At 58.5% G+C, this 17,867-nt stretch overlaps 4 protein-coding genes across 4 annotated transcripts; 2 read left to right on the forward strand and 2 right to left on the reverse strand.

Annotated features, from left to right (window-relative positions):
• Positions 1 to 828: 828 nt before the first annotated feature.
• Positions 829 to 5,520, forward strand: CDEST_05653 (Putative cytochrome b5-like heme/steroid binding domain-containing protein; the record flags this gene model as incomplete). The annotated part of the gene is made up of 9 exons (XM_062921812.1): positions 829 to 1,421; positions 1,503 to 1,863; positions 1,935 to 1,952; positions 2,044 to 2,115; positions 2,207 to 3,851; positions 3,949 to 4,218; positions 4,280 to 4,507; positions 4,620 to 4,886; positions 4,955 to 5,520. The coding sequence occupies 9 exons, from the start codon at positions 829 to 831 to the stop codon at positions 5,518 to 5,520; spliced, it is 4,020 nt and encodes a 1,339-aa protein (XP_062777863.1).
• Positions 5,521 to 6,608: 1,088 nt separating this feature from the next.
• CDEST_05654 (Putative cytochrome b5-like heme/steroid binding domain, cytochrome b5, heme-binding protein) lies at positions 6,609 to 11,750 on the forward strand (the record flags this gene model as incomplete). Its single annotated transcript, XM_062921813.1, has 8 exons — positions 6,609 to 7,126; positions 7,222 to 7,585; positions 7,909 to 9,700; positions 9,792 to 10,070; positions 10,151 to 10,402; positions 10,494 to 10,787; positions 10,881 to 11,081; positions 11,158 to 11,750. 8 exons carry the CDS (start codon positions 6,609 to 6,611, stop codon positions 11,748 to 11,750), a joined length of 4,293 nt encoding a protein of 1,430 aa, XP_062777864.1.
• Positions 11,751 to 11,827: 77 nt separating this feature from the next.
• On the reverse strand, positions 11,828 to 14,064 carry CDEST_05655 (Putative beta-lactamase/transpeptidase). The gene is made up of 3 exons (XM_062921814.1): positions 13,738 to 14,064; positions 12,484 to 13,460; positions 11,828 to 12,414 (listed from the first exon to the last, which is right to left on the reverse strand). Exons 1-3 carry the CDS (start codon positions 13,963 to 13,965, stop codon positions 11,964 to 11,966), a joined length of 1,656 nt encoding a protein of 551 aa, XP_062777865.1. The 5' UTR covers positions 13,966 to 14,064; the 3' UTR covers positions 11,828 to 11,963.
• Positions 14,065 to 14,898: 834 nt separating this feature from the next.
• Positions 14,899 to 17,044, reverse strand: CDEST_05656 (Putative alpha/Beta hydrolase; the record flags this gene model as incomplete). The annotated part of the gene is made up of 3 exons (XM_062921815.1): positions 15,961 to 17,044; positions 15,772 to 15,849; positions 14,899 to 15,667 (listed from the first exon to the last, which is right to left on the reverse strand). The coding sequence occupies exons 1-3, from the start codon at positions 16,716 to 16,718 to the stop codon at positions 14,899 to 14,901; spliced, it is 1,605 nt and encodes a 534-aa protein (XP_062777866.1). The 5' UTR covers positions 16,719 to 17,044.
• Positions 17,045 to 17,867: the final 823 nt, after the last annotated feature.

A 17,867-nucleotide genomic window follows, 5' to 3' on the forward strand; every position in this document is an offset into this window, starting at 1 on the left:
TAAGTTAGGACGCTACGACCAGGCCACCCCCACACCCAACCTCACCCCACTGCTGCTAGTGTTGGTTGACAGACAAGTTGAGGGCAACTCCCTCGCCACTATCACCTTCCTCGGATGAAGCTATCCGCAAGTTGAAAGAAATGGGAAGGAAGCGGTGGGTTACGCCTGCTACACGCTCTCCCTCTTCTCTTCATCGCTCTTCGTTTCTGCCGGGACAAAATCAATCGAGAACAGAACATCTCCAGGTGTTTGTCCGTCCGTCCCCTTACTTTACAAGCTTCTAGTCATCAATCACGCATTGCCTCGCATCCCTACTTGTCTCTCCAATCGCATTGTCGGTCTTCGGGAAGCAACCAAGGGAAGGGCACACCCCGTCACACAAAGCAAAGCCCTTTCCTCCCCTTCAGGATGGTCCCGGGGTCCATACATCATCATGGCCATTATGCCCTTGGCTCTTTGTCTACCTAACCGACCAAGTGCTCTTCTTCTGTCAACAGGGACTATGAAAGCTCTCCCTGCCTACTGTGACAAACGCAGGCAACCAACCCATTGTCTAGAGCATCGATCGTCTCGAGGGCCGTTACATTACTATCTCCGTCTCCGTCTCCGGCACCTCTGTTGGAGAGCTCAATCCCGGGCTTTTGCTTTTGCACCACAAATCTCATCCAACAAGTCGAGCGCGACAAGACCAGACGCCTGATTTTAAACACAACCAATGGTCGATTTCGCTCTCTCAAACCGTTGCTCTGCCCATCCAAATCACTAGACCGTCTGGTTAAGATGCCAAGGACAAACTCTCTCACTCTCTCTCTATCGTGAACCGCAAGGATGCCACCAAAAAAAAACCTGGCGCATTGGTGGCTTGAGCCCACTTTCCCGTCCTTGGACTCCGAAGGCACTGATTTCTGCGACTATACGCCGGTCCCGAAGCCCCCAAGCCCTTACCTTGACGCGTTATTCATCTCCGAACATGTACAGCTCCGGAGTCTGGGAGGACTTCGCACATCCGAATCCATCATACTGCAGCAACTGGAGCCATACACGCCGCGGGTCGTGCTCCCAAAGGTACTCGCCGGCTTCGACAGCGGCGACTCGAGCGAGGAGGAAGAGCAGGTCACAAATGATCTGTTCATCAACGACGACGATGATTATAGTATTGACGACGAGCCAGGCGGCGCCTCGTTGTTCCACTCCAATGAACTTTCCCACTCAATGCCGGCCCCGTGGGTCGAGCGCGACTTTGTCCAAGTCGACGAGTCCAAGTGGTTCAAGCTCTTTCGGAGGGAAAGATGGGCCAGTTATTGTCATTCAGACCCTTCCCAGTTATCGGTCGACATCGACAACGATGACCACTGGAGAAGACTGAGCCGGGTTATAGAGATCGCCAACCGAATCCTCAACGAGGTTGCCGATCAGGAATGGTGAGCTTCCCTCTCCCCTTCTCTCCTCTATGGCTCCGCCCTGCCTCAAACCAACAGTCAACTGACAATCCCCCTCCACAGGATAGGTAGCTTCCTCGATCCCAGGGCCCGCGACACCCGCGCTCCCGTCACGTCCGGAAAAGGCTCCGTGACTCAGTCCAACACGATCATCTACCGCGTCGTCCCCTCCCCGCCTGCGTCCCGTCTTTCCAAGGCCCAGGCTCGCGCCGCGCTTGATGATATCGCAAAGTACTTCTTCTGGGGCTTCCATATGCCCGATGAGTATCCCAACGTGACCGGCAAGACGTTTCACGTCCTAACCGACGACGGGACTCACGCACACTGGATGACGCTAGCCTTGGATTTTTTGACGCCCGTGTTCAAGGACAGCACACCTGAGGATCCGGAGGGGAGGCAGGTGGCTGTCGGCATGGCAAAAACCGTAGGTGTACATCCTCAAGTCCCCTTGTATTTGGACATCGTTTCTGACCTGACCGTGCCGTTGGTTCATAGATGCTCCATGAGCTGGCGGTATGTCTTTTCCCACCTTTGCGGAGGCATGCGCGGTCCTCGCACGCTGGCACGCACGCAAGAGGAATTGACACCAACTAATCTGGAAAAGCACGCCATATCATGGCATTTCTTCAACTTGATGCCCGAGTCCTCTGTATACAAATGTCGCACGCACGAGCTTGTATGTTTGATGCCCCCCCCCCCAACCGATAACCCCCTTTTCTATTAACACTCGAGTTTCAATCCCTCGCTGATGATCTCTACCAATCTAGTTTTTCAATGAGGAGAGGTGGGCGGAAGCAGGCTACTCTTTTGAGAATAGTGTATTCGGAACGACCGTCAAAAACCACTGGTTGGGCGACGACGGCCGCATCCAGTACCTGGGCATTCGCGGTTTGAGTCCTCATACATGCGAATCCGACTTGCATTACACATACGACAACTGGTCCAACGGGGATCCCTTCATCGACGTGCCGCTGGGAATCCCCGCTGTCTTTCCCTGCGCCATGACGACTTCTGACTTCTGGGAGAGCCACGTCCAAAGATATGGCGCTTCGAGCTTACGGACGTCTTGGGTCTGCGAGGGCAGGTCCGAGCTGAGCAAGGGTACATTGCACGTGTGGCCCGCCAAAGTCATGTCTGAGCCATACAAGTATTCGAGGTACGTCGAGCTCAACAAGAGCATGAAGTCCGTCGCGCAGATGTTGCGGAAAAGGCGGCTGGACCTAAAAAGGCTGCGGCCCTGGTACGCCGAAGAATACGCCTTTTGGTCCCAGACGGTGTATGCCCACTCGAGGCGGCGTTTTGCAATGGGGGGGATAGCGCTCAGTTTTCGCGGCCGCTCGGTCAAACACGAGGCCGAGGCAAGGGAGGCCATCAGCACCTCGATAAAGCCCTATCAACTGTTGTCCAACCTAGAGAAGGCCAGCCCAGATCGGTTGGCTTCGCAAATGTTCTTCCAGGCCTTCGGATTTCTCGCCTTAGCGGCGTTGCCCATCAGAAAGAGCCCCCTTCGGTATCAGGACGAGAGCATTGGCGAGTTCCCCGACAGAATCAGTCAGGGTTTGAGACCTGGCTTTGCCGGAAACGAAGATCTTGTAGATTGGCTGCTCAAGTGCGGGGAACGGATACTGGCGAACAAAAAGTCCAACACGCTGCATGGCACGCAGTCACCCAGCCACGACAAGGAGCTGTGCATGAGCAACGCCGGCCTGGCCTTCCGGCGCTGGGAAGCGCTGGGATGCGTTACCGGTTCTATCGTGTGTGACTTTGAGACCGAATGGCAGATTATGAGGAGGAGGCTTGACCAGGCACCTTTCGATGATGTATTCCTGAACTGGGACAGTGTGTCATGGCGCGCTCTCTCCCCGTATCAGGGTCCAGCGGCTCACTCCAGCCCGATTTCTCTCCGTCAGGACAACAAGCGCGCGCATCAAAGCAAAGGAGTCGACGCGGACATTCCGGCATGGGCTATTGCGAGACCGATGATGATGGCCTCAACCACCCCAGCCCCAGTTCGAACTAGGCCAAACGGAACCCGTGTTCCCTACTACACTGTCGGGGAGGTCGGCGACCATCAAATCATCGGGGCCTCCGGGGTATGGGGTTGCTTGTTCGATGGGAGAGAGATGGAGATTTACGACATCACGGACTTGATTCTGGACCAGGACGGAGACGTCTTGGAGTGGAACTACGCCACGATGACCACCTTCACCCAGCCAAGTCCCATAATCGGTGCTCCTCGGGTGATAGACCCCCAGGTCTTTAGCCCGGAGTGGTCCAAACTTTTCCGTTCCAGAAACAGATTTATCGGGAACGTCATGATTGACCGCGTGAGGGAGGATGTCATGATTAATGACGGCAAGCTCGGCAGACCTCGGTGGGCTGCCCTCGCTAACAGCGTGTTTGATATCACCGGTTAGTCTCTCCCCCCCTCTCCCCGCCTGCCCTTTTTACGGAGAACATCTGTGAAACCGCGTGGAACAGGGAATACTGACAAGTAGCTGGGAGGCAGAGATTGGCTTCGATCACGATTTGCGTGACCTGGAAGACATCTTTACCTGTACCGTTGATGAGGATCCTGTCCTTGAGGCCATCAACCGGGGATACCACCCAGATGTCATCCAAAAGGCCCTCAGTCCGTACAAAATTGGCTCCTTGTGGGATAAGTCCGGCACAAGACGTTTTCGCGACCGCGTCTTCACGGCAAGCGACGTCAAATGGCACACGACACGCGAGACGGGTATCTACGCCATCATCGACCAATTCGTTTACGATTTCACAGGTGAGCCCCTTCTCCAACTCGCGCTGGGTTGAAAGAGAAGCTAATGACTGTTGCTAAAAAGAGTTGATCGATAAACATCCCGGCGGGTCGGAAATCATTGCTCAGGTTGCCGGAGGTGATGCTACCGAGTTGTGGGAGAAGTACCATGGCAACCCTATTTTGAAACTCAGCATCAATGTCGATCAAAGTCGACAGTTTTTGTGCATCGGACACGTCGTTGAGGAGCGAGATGCCAAAGCCGTGTCACCTGATGAGATTTGCATCCGCGATTACATATTCAGCAAGAATTGTGAGTTCAAAGCCCCCTGCCCCATCTCACTGTCTCCAGGTCGTTGCATGTCGATCAGACGGCAGCTATAACCAAAGGGGAAAAAACCGCTGACGGCTCGTTTCAATTCCAGCTGTTGAAGCGGGAAAACCAATTCTTGAATCACTCACCAATTACTGGGGCACAGATGGGACTGCAGAGTTGGAGAAACAAAAGCCGAACAAGGCCTACCTCGATCTTTGGGAGCGTACCGACTACATCGTCGCCAAGGTAGTTAAGCCCCTTGATAGACTACCCTACATGAGCCGGGAGGTCCTCCGAGAGATGGACGGCAGAAAAATACCGGAGGGGTTTAACGAGTTGTACGTGTCCGATGGGATGTACGTCTACAACGTCACTTGTAAGTCTGAGTGCTAGGGGGTGGGTTCTTGTTCGACGTGATCCCCGCGACTGACTGTTCCCGCATAGCGTTGGTGAGATACAACAAATTGGATCCATGGCTCGAAATACTGAAACTAAAGGCTGGGTCGGTCCTCTCCGCGGATGTGCCGGAGGAGTACAAGGTGAAGAAGTGGCTCTGGAACACGAACCGGCACCGCATCATTGGCCTGTATCGCAGTCCCAAGCACTCGCTCAGCACCGCGGAAATACCCGTCGCATGGAAGACGTCGCCCAGGCGGACGCCGAGCATGATGCCAAAGCTTATCCCGGGGAGCGACCCGTCCGAGGACGCGACGAAAAAGACTTGGGCGCAGGTCGCGTTGCAGCCGCCGATGGGGGTGCCGGCGCCGCCGACGACACCGTTCACGGTACGACCGCTGTACCCGCTGCGGAAGAAGCAGAAGAGGAGGAAAGAGTACGCTCCGGGGCTCCCAAATCCAATTCCGAGTCTGCCGAGGTCGTTTGGTTCCGTACCGGGCTCTCCGATGGATGTGAGCCAGTCGATTGCAATGACGGCGCTGGAGGAGATGGGGTTCGCGATGCGTCGTGGCACTGAGATGGGGGTTCGCAAGAGAAAAATGGGGAACCGGTGAGGGCCTGGGTGCATTTTTATGCTTTTTCTTTTGGGTAAACTTTTGAAGGAACTATGTACGACTTCCGGCGTTGAGTATTGTGGGATGTGTCAGTTCCTTGTTATCTTCAGCTTGACTTGATGAATCCCTCGTGATGGCAGGCATCACTAATTGGATCAAGAATCGTTTCCTTGCCACATTTATATGCTAGACATACAGGATGGATGGCTCTGAGATGTTTGACGAAAGGACTCAGTCATCATGTTGCCTGTGTGTGTTCATGTCGGCCGTTGCCCCGGGGCGGCCACGTCCGAACGCCCCACCTGTCCGGTACCAGAGTCGGAGCCCGGCCGGTCAAGCGGGGTTTCGCATGACGGGAACAAGTCTCGACCTTTTGCAATTCCGGTATGTAGAAGCAGACGCCACATTTTCATGAATTATACCGATCGGCTGGCGAAATTGTCGAGACGCAAGGGAAAACCCAGGGGTGTTTGCCGTGGCAATGCACTATACGTGTCGCCTGACGAGGAGCACAGGGAGTTCTGTCTTGCGTCCCTTGTTTCCGGATGCGGATGCTGTGTACAATTGGACTGTTAGAAAAACTGCATGAAAGAAAAACCGTTTGTCATTGTTTTGTGCGAGTGATTCGAGCATTGATTTCGCTTGAGCGTTCATTCATCGTCCGGAACTGAGATCGTTTGGGTGGTTTCGATTGTTCCGTTGGCTGGTATTTCCTTGGTTTCGTTTCCCTGCGCATGCCCTCCAGGAGAAACATCGAGTCAAAGAGACTATGAGATCGTTTGGCATATGAAAGAGACTCCGTTTAGTCTCCCTTCCCTTACCAAACCACTGACACTGAATCCGTCCCAAAGTTGCCTCGTTGATATACAGGCACTAGCTGGAAGATCGCCTTTTCTTCTGATGACCATCGCCTCATTGTTAATCGTCCACAGCCCCTCTAGAAACTTGATTTCACTCATACCATATTGAAGCCAGAGCCGCTCGCTGTTCGGACGCCTATGCTTCATGAGACTTTATGGCAATAAACCAAACCAAACATACACCGCGGAAGGGCTGTCCATCAACCTCCACCAACCCGTCTGCCAAACATGTCCGTTCCCAAGAAGGGATGGGCGGAGCACTACTGCGTGGGCAAGCCGCGGCCCCGGAGGACGGACGGCCTCTCGTGGATTGACCCGGTCTTCCCGGCCATTGACCCCGTGACGCTCCGCCTCGACGACCCGTCGCCAGCCCGGATCCCGCAGCCGCCGCCGGAGCGGCTCGACGACCTGTACACCTCGGAGGGACAGCAGACGAATAAGTTGTTCGGCATGCGGACGTGGGAGGCGGCGTTGCTCGCACAGGCCGACGTGTACGCGGCGGCAGACGAGGCGCCGTGGTTTGCCGGGACCGGGGACGCCGGCAGCGTCGAAGTGCAGGAGTGGACGTGGTTTCCGTTCTGGGCGAGGGACCGCTGGGTGATTGACTTCACGGTGCCGCCCAACTGGACCAACACGTGGACGACGGCGTACCTGTGGAGTGCGCAGGACCCGGGGGTGTGGTCGGTGCTGCGGGAGGCGATCCAGGTCGCCGAGAACATGCTCCGCAGCTGTCTTCTGACGCCCTGGTACGTTTCTCACCCTCCGTTCGACTCTGAGCCGGTTTCGGTGACCAGCAAACCCAGAAAGAAGTTCATGATCTGACACACGTTTCGTCATCCAGGTTCCAGTCCCTCGTCAACCCGGCAAACTACCAGTCCGGCTGGAAGGAGGTGCCCCTCGGCTCCGGCCAGAAAGGCAACCTCTGGTGGATGCGGAGCCCGCCGGCCCAGCTGCTGACGGCCGAGGACACGATACAGCAGCTGCTGCGCGTGCTCGGCCAGCGGGTCTTCTGGACGTTCAACGACAAGGCGAGGCAGGCCAATTACGAGCCCGACGGCATCACGCACGGGCTGACGGTGCCGGTCAAGGGGTTCGTGACGGGACCCATTGCCATCTTCATCGACGTGCTCGAGATGAGGACGCTGTTGGACCCGATGACGACGGAGCGGTCGAGGAAGTCTGCGCTGGTAAATGTGGCTGATACGGTGAGAACCTTCTTGCTTTTTTTTCTTTTTGGTTTAAATCTGTGAAAGAGACCTTAAACTAACTCCGTTGTTATTCTTTGAGATGGTTCACGAGCTTATGGTAAGTTGCATCTTTTGCAACGATCCCTGTTGTTTGTATAACCTTCTCACGAGGGAAGTCTGCTTACTCTAAACGCCCCTTGGCCTCTAGCATGCGATTGCTATGTGCGTCAGAACCGACGCAGCTGTGGTGACTGTGCTTGGCCAGCCGTATCGTGATATGGAACTCGTGAGGTCTATCCAGCCCCCCTGCGTGGCAAGATACTGTCTAACCGCGGACACAGTTCGGCCCCCTCGAGAACCAAAGCGAGCTCGGACACTCGTGGGAGACGACCACGTTCGGCGGCAAGTTCTCGACCGTCATCACGGAGGAGTCGGCCGAGTACTTCCACACGACGACGGGGGCCGGCCTGATCGTAGGCCTGATGGAGTGGCCGCTGTACTGGGACAATCACCAGTGGACGTTCGACCAGCCGCGTGACTTCACGGCCGCCTTCACCAGCTGGCCGGTGCCGGGCCTATGGACGCAGTCCCTCTCGTCCCAGGCGTTCTGGGAGTATCTGGTCGGACGGTTCGGCGCGGCCTGCCTCAGGACGCCCAAGATGCTCTCCACCACGCTCGTCCTGGGCGACGACGGGTACCCGGTGCCCCTGACGTATCCCAGAGACAAGACGACGCGGTGGGTGGCCGACTTCGCGCCGGCCCAGCACCAGGCGAAGTCGCTCCGGTCCCTGGCGAGGGAGCTGCACGCGCGGCGACAGAAGTACACCCGGCTGCGGCCCTGGTACGTCGACACGTTCTCCATGTGGCAGCTGACGCCGTGGAACGGGCGGCGGTACCGCGAGGACCTCACCTGGCTCCACGACGTCGGCTTCGTCCGGCGCAACGACCGGCAGGAGGCCAACGCGCAGGGCATCGTGCAGCGCTGGATCCACCCGTACAAGATGGGCATGAACCCCAACGGCTCGCTGGCTGTGTGGGCGTCGAAGTCCCACTACGGGGACGTGCCGCGGCAGGTCGGCATCACGGTGTGGTTCTGGCGCGCGCTGGGGTACCTCCTGTACGCCGCGCTGCCGGCCCGGCTGCCGAAGATGACGCCAGTGAAGAAGCCGAGAGGCGCGCAGACGACGCACTGGACGCTGAACCCGGGCGTGCCGCTGAGCGCCGACCAGCGCCAGGACGCCGAGGACACGATCCAGGCGGCGGAGGCGGCGCGGTGGGAGTACCCGGCGATCTGGCTGCTGGGGCGGCACAAGAGCATTGACGTGCCGTCGGCGGTGCGGCGGGCGCGGCTGGAGGCGGTCCAGCTGGCGCGCGACACGTACGACACATTCGAGTCGCTCTGCGTGCGGCCGGCGGGTCTGAGGCGCGCGTTCGAGGTCGCGTGCGACGGCATGCAGGTGCGGATCGAGGCGGACCGCAGGGAGGGGTTCTCGTCGTGGCTCGACCTCGGCTTCGACATGCCGCCGTACCCGGGGACGTCGGAGGACGGCCAGGCGCTGGGCATCATGGAGTTCTGGGCGGCGGGCAAAGGGTGGAAGCAGCCGGGCGGCATCGGGTACGAGGACCCGTCGGGCGAGGTGCTGCGCGGCGAGGACCCGACGATCAACATGCAGACTGGCGGCGGCCTGCCGGCGTTTGCCATGAGGGGGCTCGCGGGGGAGGCGTATGCGCCGGCGGGAGACCGGCAGCATCGGGGCCGGCCCCGGGCGATGATGCCATACTTCACGCCGGCGGAGCTGCACGACCATGCGGAGAGGTTCGGCGAGCCACTCGTGCTGGTCGAGGACGGGCTCGACCTGGAGGTGTACCGGCGGTCGGCGGTGAGCCGGGCGCTCGGGGTTGCGCGGGACGAGGTGCTGGCATTGACGAGGCGGACGTTTTACGGGCGGCAGCTTACGCGCGAGGCGACGAGACGGCTGTTTGAGGTGGAAGAGGAGGAGGAAGAGGGGCATCCGGCGCTGGCAATCGGGAGGGTAGCCAGAGTGTTAAGGGAAGAGGACGTTGCGTTGAGCGACGGTAGGGACGGGCGGCCGTTATGGATCCGGATGCATCGCAGCGTCTTTGACGTCACTGGTAAGAGAGAGACAGGGAGAAAGGATTGCGATACATGTCCTTAAGGACGTTTGAGAGACACAAGATGAGTCGAGCTGACGGAGGATTGTAGATCTCAAGTGCGTGTCGGAACCGAAGCTGACGGAGCTGCTTCGGAGCGTCCCCGGGGGCGATCCGTCGCGGAACCTCCGGGACCAGGGCTACAGCCTCGCCGAGATCAGGAAGTCGCTGGCGATCTGGAGGATTGGGATCCTGGCCGCCGCCGCTGGGTCCAGCGCGGTGGCGGACCGGCACTCCGTCCGAACGTTCACACCGAAGATGCTCCGCGGGCACGAGTTCAGGGAGGTGGGCATGTATGTGGCGATCGACGGCAGGGTATACGACATCACGAGTGAGTCTCTCTTCCTCCATCGTATGAAATGAGACGAGAGATGATGAATGGATGGATGGGCTGACCGCGTCGTGCGTGAGACTACGTCGACTTACACCCGGGCGGCCTCCAGGTCCTGGTCGAGAACGCCGGACGGGACGTCACCGCCCTCTTCGACCGGTACCATGGGGAGAACCGCGACCTCATCATATCGAGGCTGCAGGAGCTGTACATCGGCAACCTCGTCGAGCAGCGGCAGCAGTACCAGGACGACGAGCTGGAGGGCACGGCGAACAGGGACCTCGTCCGCCCGCACGAGATCATGATTGACAGGAGCGTCTACTCGGTCCAAGGTAAACCAACTACACAAGACAATCCGGACCTGGTGATACAGGTTGCTGGGGCCGGAGATTGATAATGCTGACGAGGACCAAATGACTGCAGCGCTTAGAGAGTCGGACGAATACGAAGCGTACAGGGATCTTGTGGAGCAGGTCTCGCCGTATCTGGGCGCAGATGCTACGCAGGACCTCAAGGTGGAGGACGACGACGAGGCGCCGCTGCTCCAGCTCGCTCGGCTGAGGGCCTACATCTTAGCCACGGTCGCGAGGATCGGACAGGGTCTCCCGGAGATGGAACGTGACGAGCTGCAGATGTTTAACGGGCAAATCGACGAGGTCAGGGACGTGCAGAACGACGCGTTCGTGGCCTCGGACGGCATGGTCTATGACATGACGGGTGAGAGAGATCCTGGATTCCATGTCATGTTGTCTTTTATATGAGAGATATATGTCGAAACCCAGAACTAACCACGCTCGGGATATGTTATAGCGGCTATGCGGTTCGGCTCGGCCAACCCCAACTACCCCAAGTTCGAGCCGTTCCTGGGGGGAATCGTGACGGATCGAGAGCTCAAGTCGTATTTGGTCAGCCATTGCCAGGATCTGATCTGCGCCGTCCTGGTCAAGAAGAAACGGCCGGGCGGTGGCGGAGGCCGCGTCGTGAAGTGGGATCCGAGGAGAACTGCGCCTCGTAAGAGAATTTTGTCTTCTTTGCCTTCAGGGATGCTGTCGAGCACGACCGGCTAACAGAGACGGGGTTCGTCTAGGCAACTTCAAGATGCCCATCTGGACCGACCAGTCAAAGAAGACGAAGAAGCGGTCGTCCCCGGCCGACGACGAGATCGCCCCGTACTCGAGCGCCATCCGAAAGGCGCGGGGGACATTGCAGGACGAGGATTTTGAGAGGGAGGATATCTTCCGGCCGGCGCCGTCGCGGAACTACCTCAACAACCTGATGGCCAGCATCAAACACGGGGCCCGGCCCGAGCTCAGCGGGGCTCCAAGGGCGAGGGCCGGATCGAGCGGCGGGCCGCTCTCGTGCGTTCCGAGGCCGACCCCGGAGCAGCTTCAGCGGCCGACTTCGGAGTTGAGGCGGCGGACGGAGGAGAAGAGGGCGAGTGGAATGAGGAGGGTGTCTGGAAGCCACCCGACGGCGGGGCTAGCCGTGAAAAGACCAGAGAAGTCATCGACGGGCGATGTTGAAGGCGCACGGGAACCACAGACGTCCGCGGGGGAGAAGAATGCGGCTCGGGACGTGAGAGACTCGCCGAATGAGCTGCAGCGGACAGCCTTGGAGGTTTTGCCCAAGCGGAAGCTGATCTTTAGAGCGGACGATGGACCGCCGAGGAAGAAACGGTAGACGATGTGGTGAAAGAGGTTGGATTTGGCGGCTGATTAGAGGGGTTTCTGTTTGATATGGAGGAGGGTCATCGGATTGGAGGATTTTAGATGTTTCATTTTGGTCTAGATGTGGTTTTTCAAGTAACTACCTCGCATTCTGGATTGGGCCACAACTGCGTGACAGAAACGTCGACTGAGTCTTGCAAGTCTGAGTACAGACGGCCCATCTGCGTCAGACACGCTCAAACCACGTCAGCGGCCCGTCGTCCCCCTCCAGCCGGACCCCGATGCCCAGGTGCGTGACGGTCCCGTGGACGTCGACCCGGAACTCGACGGGCACGCAGAAGGACGGGACCCCGACTTCTTTTGCAACATCGCCGCCGACGTATCCCCGGCCGAGCCAGTAGTTGCCAGACATGGGCTCGAGGTAGACGGTGGGCTGCAGGTACGCGAACCCCTCCCCGCCGATGCCGAGGACCTGGAGCCCGCACGCCTTGGAGTCGTCGTCGTCGTCGGCGCAGTGGAGGTCGACCGTGAGGGTGCCGTAGCCCGGGTCGAAGAAGGAGCCGATGTGGTCCGCGATGGGCAGCGTGGGGAGGTAAGGGGGGTCCGGGAGGGACGGGTAAATGCTCTTGGCGCAGGTCTGGAGGTACTCAAGCTGGTCTGCGATCTCGGACTTGAGTCTTGGAGAAGGGGAGGGGCATGTCAGCTTGATATCTCGTGTGTTTCTTTCCCTCGGGATGTTGGCTTACTGCTTGTTGAGATCGAACCGCTTGTGCTTCGGCACGCCCAGGTGCTCCCACAGGACGTGGTGCGCCACGACTTGCGGGACCCTGTTGTCCGAGTTGGTGAAGACGGCGACGGCGACCTTCTTGGAGGGGATCATCATCATGGCGGCGATGAACATGGTGACGGCCCCCGTGTGGAAGTAGACCTGCTCGCCCTCGAAGACGGCCGTGTTCCAGCCGAAGGCGTACGTCATGGGCCCCGTGTACGGCGGCTTGGACGACGGGACGACGAAGCTCCGCGGCGTCTTGAGCTCGCGGTGCCCGGCCGCGGACAGCGGCGCCGCCTCCTCGACCATGACGCGCAGGTACTTTGCGTAGTCCAGCACGGTCGAGACGATGGAGCCCGCGCCCTCCTCGCCCGACGACGGCTCGTGCGGCAGCTCGACGTGCCTCCCGCGGACGGGGTCGTAGTAGTACTCGGACGCGAGGACGAGACCGCTGCGCCGGGCCTCGGCGAGGGAGAAGTACGTCTCGTCCATGCCCATGGGCGCCCAGAGGCGGTCGCGGAGGAAGGCGCCGAGGCGGGTGCCCGTGAGGACCTCGACCAGGTAGCCGGCGGCGGCGTACATCTTGTTGCTGTAGAGGAAGCGCGTGCGCGGCTCGGCGGCGAGGGGCAGGTGGCGGAGGAGGCGGACGGTGTCGCGGGCGGTCCGGGCCGAGGCGAGGTCGTGGCGCGGGTAGCCCGTCCGGTGACTCAGGGCGTCCTCGAGGGTGACATGGGCCGTGGCCCAGTCGTCGCTGAGGACGAAGTCGTCGCGCAGGATGCTGGAGACGGGGGTCTGCCAGGTGAGGCCGGCGTACAGGGACGAGTTGGCGGCGGCGTCGTCGTCGATGAGGAGGGAGAGGGCGGCGGCGGTGAAGGACTTGGTGGTGCTCCCGGTGTAGAAGAGGGTGTGCGGCGTGACGGGGGTGGAGTTGTTGAGGACGGCGTAGCCATAGCCCTTTTGGTGGTGAAGTAGGTGTTAGTGTGTGTTTGAATGGTGACGATGCTCCTTTTCGGGGGGGTAATTTGGTCAACGGCTTCCTCACCCAACTGGAGGGAAGGGGAGAGGACGTGTATTTTTGACGGCGACGGAACCGCCGGGCCGCCGTTGGTCGTTGCCAAGGCCCCGGGCCACCACTCCCGGCACGGCGCCGGAGGGAGAGGGGGGGGGGGGGGGGGGGGGGGGGGGTGAGACCCCGAGTAGGCCGTGAATGGAACTATGAGTGTGTCCGTACCTTTGCCCACGTCTTGTCACCGTCAACAATGGCAACCGCCAAGCCGGGAGCGTGCCACTTCCGCATGATGCCCTCGATGTACGCGTCCAGGTCCGGCGAGACAACGCGAGGGTGGTGGTGCCCCTTGCGCGATTGGCCATCGCTCCGAAGGGGGCGTTGCTCTGCGTGATCGGCAGATGCGCGACTCCCGAGGAGGAGAGCTGCGTAGGAAAGCAAGCGGAGGTTCATTTTATGTTATATTTTTTCCGTCTATTTCTCGCTGCGACAACACTTGAGATACGTGCTTTCCATGGGTCAAGAACTGGGAGGGCTGGTACACTCACAGGCAGCAAAAAGGGGTTGATCAACGGTGAGAGGGTGAGAGAAGAGTGAGAGAATGAGAGAGTGAGAATGAGAGGGCGGTGACGCACGCGATGATCCCCCCCTGTCCATCTCATGTCGTTCGTGGGAACCTTCGTTCTGCGGCACCGGTTCGGCTCGCTGCGCCGCAGCGGTCGGCGTTGCGTCAGCAACACTCAATATGGGGTGAGTGGGCTCCTGGTTATTATTTATCCTGTATTAGGAAGTTGATGATTTGACTGCGTTTGCGTAGCCATATCCCAAGCTGCTATTATTCACGCATTAGTCTTACAGCAGCCACCGAAGGACAACCACACTTGGCGGTATGCAGTTATCAGCATGCCAACTGAAGCTGATGAAAGTCACACGCGTATGATGAACGGGTTACGTGTGAACCATATGAAATAATACAACGGGGCTATTTCTGGCGAATGAAGATCGAATATTGAAACGAAGCATCATCAGGGACTCGCAACACAAACAGACCGTTCCCCTTATGCGAAGCTTTACAAGATGTTATTCTCGGTTAGCACTCAACCGCAGGAAGTCTGAGGACATTCAATGCAACGACGACAACTACAACGAAACCGTTAAAGAATTGATTCAATGAAAGATTATTATAACTAAAATACATTCTAGGCTTGACACCTATAGTTCATCCTTTCATCTCCAGTCTAACTTTCCCGTCTCACAACTCACCAACGCGCACACAGATCCCTAGATCATCAAACACTTCAACACCATTACCGTCATCCCTTCCCCCCGTTCATTACCACAATCCCCCCCAGATACCGTCTTGCACAACTCGGATTCTCACCACGATTAGTGCGGGTGAGAGTGGTGGTAGCCGTTCACCATGCGGTGATGGCTCTCGCCCTCGTCGTGCGGCGACCGCCCGTTGACGTACTTCCACAGCCTGCTGTGCTGGTACACGCGGTCTCCCTCGCCCTCGAGGTGCTGGCCCGCGTGTTCCGGCCGCAAGGTGAGGTTCATGAAGGAGCCGCGCACCGGCTTGCCCTTGCCGTCCTCGACGACGCCCGTCAGCGTCTCGTTGAGCGGCAGGATGCGGTCGAGGTAGTGCTGGTTGAGCAGGTGGCCCTTGACGTCGTGCTTGAAGAGCAGGCCCGAGAAGTTGTTCTGGCGCTTGTCGCGGCCGAGGACGTAGCGCAGGTCGGCGGCGCGCGACTGCTCGTCGAGGTCGGCGTTGAGGTCCTCGTCCGAGACCCTGGCCTTGAAGTGGATGGCGCCCCAGCGGGCGACGAAGTCGCCGGCGTTGCCGTAGTGCTCGACGTGGCCGAGCGTGGCGCTGGTGTCGTCGCCGAGGCCGGCGCGCGGGTTGTTGAAGTGGTTGGCGGCGTTGCCGAACGTGTAGATCTCGATCTTGCGGAGCGTCTCGCGCGGGTAGTTGGCCAGCAGCCAGTCGACGACGATGCTGCCCTGGAGGCCGCCCTGGGAGTGCAGGATGAGGACGATCTTTTCCCGCTGGGCTATCTGGCCGGCGAGCACCGAGTAGCAATGTCTGGTGTCGGTGGTGCCGAAGTAGAAGCAGCGCTCCAGGAGGCACTGGATGGTGTCGAAGATGATGCCGGCCCTGCAAAAGGTTGTTAGCCGCCTACCACGCAAGAGACTTTGTTCTTCGATTTGATATAATATAGGAAGGGGGGGTAGGGGAGACAAGTGAGAAAAGCTACGTACGTCTTGTTATGGATGCCGGTGATAGGGCGGTGGAACGTCCTCGAGAGTCTGTTGAGGTTACCTTGCAACCAATGGGAACTGTAAGTTTCAAAGTCCAAAAAGTCAGCATTTCAGACTGCCAGCTCTCGGTGATTTAGAGGAAAGGATAATAAGGTAACGAAGGGGGGGGGGGGGGAGACTGTTTCGTACCCGACAGACACCCCGTTCAGAAAGATCCACAGCTCGTCGTCGTGCCTCTCCCAGTGCTCCGACTCGGGCCAGAACCTGTCCTGGGACGTGAGCATCCCCTTGCTGGTGCCGGCGTTGAGCGGGATGCAGACAATGTAGTTGAGGGTGACGAAGGCGAAGGCGTAGGGCAGGATGACGTTGAAGGGCAGCGTGGCGACCCAGGGAAGCGAGAGCAGGAACAGCAGCTGGACGATGACGAGGAGGCCGTGGGCGCCGAGGCAGATGAGGTTGCCGATGGACGGGTACAGCTCGTCCATCTCTCCCGAGGGGAAGTAGGGGTCGACGAGGCGCTGGAAGCGGCGCTGCGAGGTCGTGACGAGGCGTTGGATCATGCCCCAGTTGGCGAAGCGGGGGACCCAGGACTGGTCGAGGGCCGGGTAGCGCGTCTCGCCGTCGCGGCGGGTGTGCCATATGGGGGAGGCGATGAAGGGGACGAGGAGGATGTGCTTGAGGAAGAGCTTGAGGTCGTCGTAGAGCAGCTCCCACGGCGGCGAGAGGTGGTACTCGGGCAACGCGGCGCGGATCTCGCTGACCTTGGTGGTTTTGGTGTTCTTACTGTTGTTGTAATTGTTGTTGCTGCTGCTGTTGCTGCTGCTCAGGCCGTGTCCGCAGGTTGTGCTGGTTTCGACGACCCGGAGCGTGGTGGTGATGCACTCTTGGTCCTTCTTGACCGACTGATAGACGGTGACGGAGCCGGTGGGCGTCCTGAAGAGCGGCATGGCGAAGGATAGTGTGTGATCCTGAGATCACGGCGGACGGGGAGAGTTGGTTGTGTGGAGGGTGGCGGGTGAGATCTGTTGCGATGATGTGGAAAGAGGAGGATGTGTGAGGTTTATATCTTTTACCGCACGCTGTAAGATGGGCGTGTGTGCGTGAGTGCGTGAGTGAGTGAGTGTGTATGTGTATGTGTATGTGTAAGTGTTCAAAGTGAGGTTCTCATCACTATCACCCATGCAGCTCTCCTCAGGCAAGAAAAGAGGCTGAACGTCGAATCATTCCAGATAAACATCCCTTTGGGGACGAGACTCCGGGTCGTGTCTCACAATCACATGCTCTCTTGGAATGAAGGGGAGTTTCTTATTCTTCTTCTTGGCCTTTCCCCTTATTTTTTTATATTTTTTTCAAGTTCCCACACGAGACTCACTCTGCGATTGGCCAAAGTCCGGTTTTCAGCTCCGTCATCTCTGATATGCAGTGGCGCCCCCCATGAATTTAGGGTTCACGTCAGCGTGGCTCATTTTGCTCAATCTTCATCCTTGGGAGGCCTACTCGCTCGCTCGCTCGCTCTTCTCGCCTCATGCCCGGCATTCTGGAAGGGCACGAGACGACCCGTGGAGGAATGCATGCAGCAAACATGGAAGCATGTGTCTTTTTTTTCGAAGAAACGGAGAGGAGAGCTGATGCACGAGGAGGCTGGCTGACGGGCTGCGTCTCATTCTTTCCGCCACGCTGGGAGACGCCTATCTGCCGTCGGTGTCTCGGACATGGCCGCGGAAATGCCCAGAGAGATAGAGAGAGAGAGAGAGAAAGAGAGAGAGACTGGTTCGGGGTTCCCCATGTCATCTTGGCATCTTGATCCTGTTATTATTACATTGCCATGCTTGCACGGCTTTTCGTGGGGGCTGCACCGTAGACGTTGTGTTTTTCAATGGAACGCTCATGAAATTGGCGTTGCCCGTGTGGCTAGCTGGTAGTGTTCAGTCGTCGAAATTTGGAAATGAAAATTGTGTGATTCTATGGTATAAGGACGATGAGATGATGAGAGTCTGAGAGGGGTGTGATGTGATGCGTTTGCTGCCTCAAGATATTGTCGACTCCAGTGAGACTCGTTGCGACCAACAAACCCGTCGTCCGAGGCATCACGGGCC

Source organism: Colletotrichum destructivum, chromosome 3 (genome assembly GCF_034447905.1).
Source record: "Colletotrichum destructivum chromosome 3, complete sequence".
Taxonomy (NCBI): Eukaryota; Fungi; Ascomycota; class Sordariomycetes; order Glomerellales; family Glomerellaceae; genus Colletotrichum; species Colletotrichum destructivum.

What these genes read in the sequence shown, in the direction of transcription:
- CDEST_05655 (XM_062921814.1), bottom strand. Translation starts at nt 13,965, where the DNA reads ATGAACCTCCGCTTGCTTTCCTACGCAGCTCTCCTCCTCGGGAGTCGC. An exon ending in GTGACAAGACGTGGGCAAAG is followed by an intron (nt 13,461 to 13,737) that starts GTACGGACACAC and finishes CACCACCAAAAG; the next exon opens with GGCTATGGCTACGCCGTCCT. An exon ending in CGGTTCGATCTCAACAAGCA is followed by an intron (nt 12,415 to 12,483) that starts GTAAGCCAACAT and finishes CCCTTCTCCAAG; the next exon opens with ACTCAAGTCCGAGATCGCAG.